This window comes from Triticum dicoccoides, chromosome 4A (genome assembly GCF_002162155.2).
Source record: "Triticum dicoccoides isolate Atlit2015 ecotype Zavitan chromosome 4A, WEW_v2.0, whole genome shotgun sequence".
Lineage (NCBI taxonomy): Eukaryota > Viridiplantae > Streptophyta > Magnoliopsida > Poales > Poaceae > Triticum > Triticum dicoccoides.
The window spans coordinates 691,784,316-691,791,418 of NC_041386.1; the positions used below are offsets into that span (position 1 = coordinate 691,784,316).

Sequence of the window (7,103 nt, forward strand, 5' to 3'; positions counted from 1 at the left end):
CGCGGTGGCATGCGGCGACCATGCATGTGTGTGTACGAACGACTTGGGGTTATCGCTGGGCTTGCAGCACGGAGAAGATAGGCCAGCCTCGACGACGCGGGTATGCGGCCGCGAAAACAACGTGCGCCCATCAGTGCACGTATGGGTGGGGGAAGTCGGAAAAAAGTGGAGCTTGCACTGCCGTGCTACACTGTTAGGTGCTCATATATGTGCATGCCATGCGTACGTGCAACGGTTAATCACCGCGCGCGCAGCTAGCCTAGCTATTTGGAACACGTGATATGGAAGACGCAGGAATATAAAAGCATAGGAGTACTATATGTCCTCCACCTGCACATCTGTTCAGAGCGTCGTGTCCTGGACTTGTACTACTAGCAACTAGGTAGGAAGTGCGGCTTGCCGCACCCGACAGCGGTTCGCTGTCGGGTATAGTCATATCCAACCCGGTAATACAATCATTGAAACATTGCAACATATTTTGTATACCAAAATCGACATGTATTTTGTTAGAAAAAACATACATTTCATCAAAAATTACAATCGCTTAACATTGCACCTCAGCCTTATGAAAATTTAGGAAACGCGCCTTGGTTCACAATGCCTAGCTCAACGTTTTTTCCCGGCGTTTGAACAAAACATTTAATGATTGCTTAGGCTGAATCATTCATGTATAGCAAATTCGTATCAACATATGTGAGAGCCAAATTAATGGCGATATGCCGTCTAAAGAGTAATTGATGTTTTATTTTTTAGAAAATTGAAAAATAAAACAGACACATCACAACTATCTTGTATTACTGGTATATTCATAGATTCAACTCTAAACAATTGAGCATTCATCAATTATTCATCAAATGGCCAACATCGGCAGCAGTAAAAAAACTAAGCGTCGATGCCACAACAGATACAGCCTAAGAATAAGCCTTACAGTTTCATCATTCGTCTCTTCTTGCTACATACTTCATCGCATGGCTTGAGCATCAACAACTTTCTCTCCATCTCCACCTTTGCAAGTTGTTTTCATTGTTGTAACAATATTATTCGACATAGGCCGTGGATATCGGAAAGGCCACTCTTACTTCCAAGCTAAAGAGAAAGATAACACATAATAGAAATTTTCTTCAAATCTTAAAGTGACAATAATTCGTAAGAAGTAATACATTAAAACGTTGTAGCTATGAACACCGCAATTCAAAAATCGGGGTACTCCCAAGTGAAAGTAAGCAATGCTGATGAAGCAACCAGAAGTTATATGCACTATAACGCCAAAGGTTGCATAGCAAAAACAACAACAAAAGGACTGAAGAAAAAAGAGGCAGAGTTGACATTAGAGAGTAAAATAATAGATAAACCACCTAGCCGTTTGAGAAGCTTTGCAAATTGAGCTCCTAAAAATATTATGGAAGTTACCAAGGACATATACCAGACAACCACTCTACATGGTCCAGAAACACCAAGTTATACATTAGTGTAGCATAAAGTGTACACACACACAGACACAGACACAGACACAGACACGCACGCACACAGACACGCACGCGCGCGCGCACACATACACACACACACACACACACACACATGAATTTGCATTCACTTGTGTAGTAAATAGTACAACCTTTCTGAAGATCTCATATCCAATCACCCATCAAGCATAAGTACAAATTTGAGTTAATCAAAGGAAGCTGACCAACAACATCCTTATATACTTAGATAGACTCATCCAGACTACCCTGCCACTGACTCAACTCACTACTCGTCTTTTAACACCTATATATCAAACAAAAGAACGAAAACCTCCTCTGCAAAGAGCAAGGATAGGGGTTGATGCCATATTTGTCTCCTAATCGACAGTGGGAAATAGCAAGGTACCAAATAAAGCAAGGAAGGCACCAACAAAAAGCACTTTGCAGAGACCAAGGACATGCCTAGAAGTACAATATATATCTAATCCATCTCCTCAACAGTAAGAAAGCAAGAGCAGGATACATTATCAGCCAAGACAGAGCACATGAATAATACTCTCTAGGAATGACCGAGTAAACAAACGAACATACGCGAACGACGGGATCATGGGAACGACAACTGCAATGACCTGTAAAAACATAGAACATCCTATTAACTGAAACATGCTTGCACTAACTTTAATTCAGCCGTCAAACAAATTAAAGGGAAAGGGATCAACTGTTTTCCATTTATAGCCCATTAGGAAATAACACGCAGGGGAACGCCACCAGGCAGGGGAATGGGACGGAGGGCGAGCATGGGAGATTGGTGGATGATGCGCTGGAGTAGGAGAAGATGCGACAGCAGTGGCTCCCGCTGGATCTCCTTATCCACCGCCGTCGGCTGCTCTTCAAGACTCGAGCATCGGGATGAGAAGGGGGAGGTGGCGGCGGCGGCGGCGTGGAGAATGGGCTAGGGTTAGGGGAACGAGGAGCGGGGGGAAGTGAGGAGACGAGGAGAGGACGACGCTGTCGGCGCCCTATCGACCCCCCTCTCCTGCGATGCGAATAGACGAGAATACCCTCGGTGGGGCACGGAATTTACAGGCGGTGGCATGGCAATTCCGATCGGACGGCCAGGGTCGCTGTGCGCTCGATAGGACGGCCCAGATCGCTCCATCTCATGATCCGACGGACAGGACGCGTCAGGGAGCTCGATCGGACGGTCCACAATCCAAACGCACGGGAGAGCTCCATTTTGCTTCGGACTCTAACAAGGGGATTTCTTTTGCGAGGTGTACTAGCAATTTTGTTAGGGACACCTCATCAATTGGTCAAATGTGGTTCCAAGTGGAATATATACATGGTACAAAACCGGAAATTAAATTTAGCTCCCAAAAGTAATTTTGCAAATGTCAAAAAAATCAAGATTTTTTTTATGCGATCTTAGTCACATCCAAATGCTACCTGGAAATTTTGAGACAAAAATGTTAAGCATTTTGGCATGTGCAAAAAAAAAAATGAAAACCAAATGTCACCCCAATTTTGATTTTCTCACCGCGAAAACACTGCTGCTCCGTTTCACATGAAATTTTGTCAATCATGCTTGCGACACTAATACAAACATCTACAAAAAATTTCAGATTTTTTTTGTTTTTTTACATTTTTTTGAATTTACTTTGGTCAGTGAAGTAGGTACTCCTAGCACAGTTGTAGTATATCTTGAAATATCAAAGCCAACGGCCGTTGTTCTCCTGTGACAACTTATGCTATCAATAATTTTCAAAGGCAGTTATTTCTCTCAATTTCTAGTCTCCATCCTGGCTTTTGGCTCCTGTAGGGGGAAAAGCAGGAGACAGATATGCACAGCGGGGCCGAACCCTACAACCGAGCTGCAGCATCAACATCCATGCATGTGCACACCTTTCTTTATCGGTTTACCAGAGAAGTCAAGAAAGCTGTTCCACTAATTGCGCTGGGCTTTCTTCCCTCCAACAGCTAACCTCGATGGATCGTCGGATGGCAAAGTTCGCGATCTAGTAGTAGTACCTTGTGGAACTTGATTTCCCTTAATTTATTACAACATCACGCATGAAGATGGAAGAAAAGAGAGAAACGACTGGCACGTAAACATCTTTTATTTTCTGCTGCTTAAATTTCCTCCTATAATTTATGACAACGTCAACCGTGAACATGAACGAAAAGAGAGAAACGGCCAGCACGCAAACATCCTGTTGCTGTCTTGCTGATCGACGGTGCTGTTCTGTTGCCGTGGTGGTTATTCTGGCCATGCTTGTGGTTGGCGTCTCCCTCTCGAGGTTGGTGGCACTTCTCCTCTCCAGAACGAACGTAACTAATCCCATTACAAGGCAGTAGCTATATATAACCACCCCTCATCCGTTGCCATTGTTTCCTTGCACCCCATCACTCGCAACAACTTCATTCCCCTCCACTCGCCACCATCATCTTCCCTCCCCTCCTGCTCCCTCCCTCCGGCCAACCATCCACCATGAGCATCTCCGTGAACGGGCAGTCGGTGGTGCCGCCGGGGTTCCGGTTCCATCCGACGGAGGAGGAGCTGCTCACCTACTACCTCGCCAAGAAGGTGGCCTCGCAGCGCATCGACCTCGACGTCATCCCCGACATCGACCTCAACAAGCTCGAGCCATGGGACATCCAAGGTTTGATCTACACTCTCCATCCACAATGGTAGCTCGCATCTACGTACTCATGGTGAACTCAACTAACTGACCTGGGAAAACAACGCAGAGCGCTGCCGGATCGGCACAGGCCCGCAGAACGACTGGTACCTTTTCAGCCACAAGGACAAGAAGTACCCCATGGGGACGCGCACCAACCGCGCCACCGCAGCCGGGTTCTGGAAGGCCACCGGCCGGGACAAGGCCATCTACTCCGCCGCCGGCTCCGGCCGCATCGGCATGCGCAAGACCCTCGTCTTCTACAAGGGCCGCGCCCCACACGGCCGCAAGTCCGACTGGATCATGCACGAGTACCGCCTCGAGGACGCCGTCCCCGTCAACCCCGGCGACGCCACCTACTACTCCAGTGCCTCATTCCCGGTACGTGCTCTACTAGTACAGTCTCTCTCCGCCAGTGTCCAGACTGTACAATACTGTAGTACTACGTCGCAATTGCATTCACGGCGGTCGGCCGACATGGATGGAGATAGCTCGCTAGTGGTGCATGCGTGCGATTAATGTACGTACTGTACGCTCATACTTTCTGTGTATGTACCCGTGGCGCATATGCGACTGTAGACGACAAAGTCTAGTGAAGATTATGTCCGGGTGGTGCTTGGGAATGGGGACACACATTCTTTTTTTGAAAAAGGAGAAAAACCCCCGGATCTATGCATCAATCGATACATGCAGTCATCTTATTAAAAATAGTATAACAGAGTCCTAGGGACACAAAAGGACCATAATCATTGTGCAAAACGAAAGAAAATATAAAAAGGATGCAACATCCGGCGATACAGATCAGACTAGGATGCCATGGTGCAATGGAATTAATTGTAATTTGCGAGCGGGGACTGGGATTTCCTTTCAGTGGGTCATGGAAAGGGGGCTCGAAGTAGTGTGCAGTTGGTTTAGCATACTTGCGAACAAACATTATCTACATTTTTGATTTTTTTAATAACGGGTTATACCATTTACCGATGTGTAGAAGCTATGAAAAATATACCACTATTAAAGTTAAGTCCCATTTAGTGTTTCTCTTAAATCAATTTTTTTTTGAAAATGTAAGCATACGATCGGACATAGTATATGATATATCACGTATACTTGACATACAGTCATACACATGTTCAGACAAAAAAAAAGATCACTGATCGAACATCATAATTCATTAACGTTATTTTTTTAGCGTTTAAAATGCATAGGTTTAGTGGACAGGGCTCTGCAGAAGCTACTTCACAGTTGACACAACTTTTTAGCTACACCACACTGTCTCAAGAAAAAAGAAACTTGTATGACAAACTACTGCTGCTACTGGTATGTCCAAATAATCGAATAGTGGACCTTTGTACACGGAGACACCCGCATATGACAAACTACTAACAAACCTCCATTACCGAGCGAGCCTTTTCAAGGGTCAAACACTGCCTACATGCATGCATAATTACTAGATCCATTGACATGCCTTTTGAGGTAGTACTAGAAGTAGTTCCTTCGAAAATTCAACACCATGCATAATTGATTAGTCAATTGACGTTGTCTATGGTTAAACTCGGTTCCACCTTGTATTGAGAATTTGTGGCCTTTCAAATGTAACACTTTAATTTTGCAATAGAAACTACCGTTACCCCGCAAAAAAAATATATAATTGACGTTGTCTATCTGTATCATATGAACAGATACACGGCGTGGCTGGCGACCAGTCGTCGACGCAGGAGGACGGGTGGGTCATCTGTCGGGTGTTCAAGAAGAAGAACATCGTCGCGCAACGCCAAGCTGGCCAGAACCATGGCGGTGGCGGCGCAGCGTCCAACAAGCTAGTCGACGCCGGTGCCATGGAGCGCAGCCAGAGCAACTGCTCGTCGATGTTGGCCGCCGCCAGCGACCACGCCAAGGCGCAGATGACGCACTGCTCCGGCAGCGACGACGGGCTCGACCACATCCTCAGCTACATGGGCCGCTCATCCACGACATCGTGCAGGCAGGAGACCAAGCCCACCAACCCATCGTCGTCAGTACTGGACCACCTGATCAACAGAGTGTGCCACAGCGGCAGCAGCACCCTGTACGACAAGTTCATGAAGCTCCCGCCGCTCGAGCACGTCGTGCCTGGCCGGCTCCTACCGCCACCGCCCGAGTACAGTGGTGACTGGGAGGCTCTCGACCGGCTCGCTGCCTATGAGCTCAGCGGCCTCTCTAACCCTGCGTTGGCTGAGACGATGAACGACATGTCCTACATCGCCGATGAGCTCGGTGGCGCCGCCTCCTACTCCGGCGGTGGCACGCTACACCCCCCCTCCTTCACCGGGGCCGGCGATGGTGACTTGTGGAGCCTGGCGCGGCCGGTGTCATCGCTACACGCAGACTTGACGATGACCTGGTTTAAGGCTGTCGGATGCTGACACTGTCCTAGCCCAAACTTGGCCTTTTTTGTTTATAAGGAAATTTTTATATATCAAACTAATACAATCGCACCAATTGAATGTGAAGATTCTAGTACTCCTGCACTAAAACCACAAAAAGAATTATGAAATGAAGGGAGTACATAGCAAGATGCACAGAGTCAATATGTCTAAACAAAAGGTGTCATACTGTTCCTGCAAAAAAAATTGTCATACAGAAAAAGTAAAAGTAGATAAATAACGAGTAAATTGCAAAAAAAACACCATAATTGTGCAGAGGTTATCGAACACCCACCGAAATGCATGTTTTCTGGAGGTTTTTTTCCTGAAGCATTGGTAACTTCGACCCAATTGTGGTGTTTTTTTGCAATTTACTCATAAATAACCTAAAAGAGAGGAGGTCCTATCCAAAGACAATCTTACATGTGATACAGAAAACTAGAAGTACATAAATAACCTAAGATGATGGAGGCCCCATATATTCAAAGACTACACAAACATCCATGATTGGAGAACACCTCTCCCTAGCCCCTCTTGGTCCTGACCCCTTTATATACCCC

At 46.3% G+C, this 7,103-nt stretch overlaps 1 protein-coding gene across 1 annotated transcript; it reads left to right on the top strand.

The window, feature by feature from the left end:
* The first annotated feature begins 3,871 nt into the window (after positions 1-3,871).
* Positions 3,872-6,619, top strand: LOC119289750 (NAC domain-containing protein 66-like). Its single transcript, XM_037568983.1, has 3 exons — positions 3,872-4,123; positions 4,212-4,522; positions 5,821-6,619. Exons 1-3 carry the CDS (start codon positions 3,952-3,954, stop codon positions 6,541-6,543), a joined length of 1,206 nt encoding a protein of 401 aa, XP_037424880.1. The 5' UTR covers positions 3,872-3,951; the 3' UTR covers positions 6,544-6,619.
* The last annotated feature ends 484 nt before the right edge of the window (positions 6,620-7,103 follow it).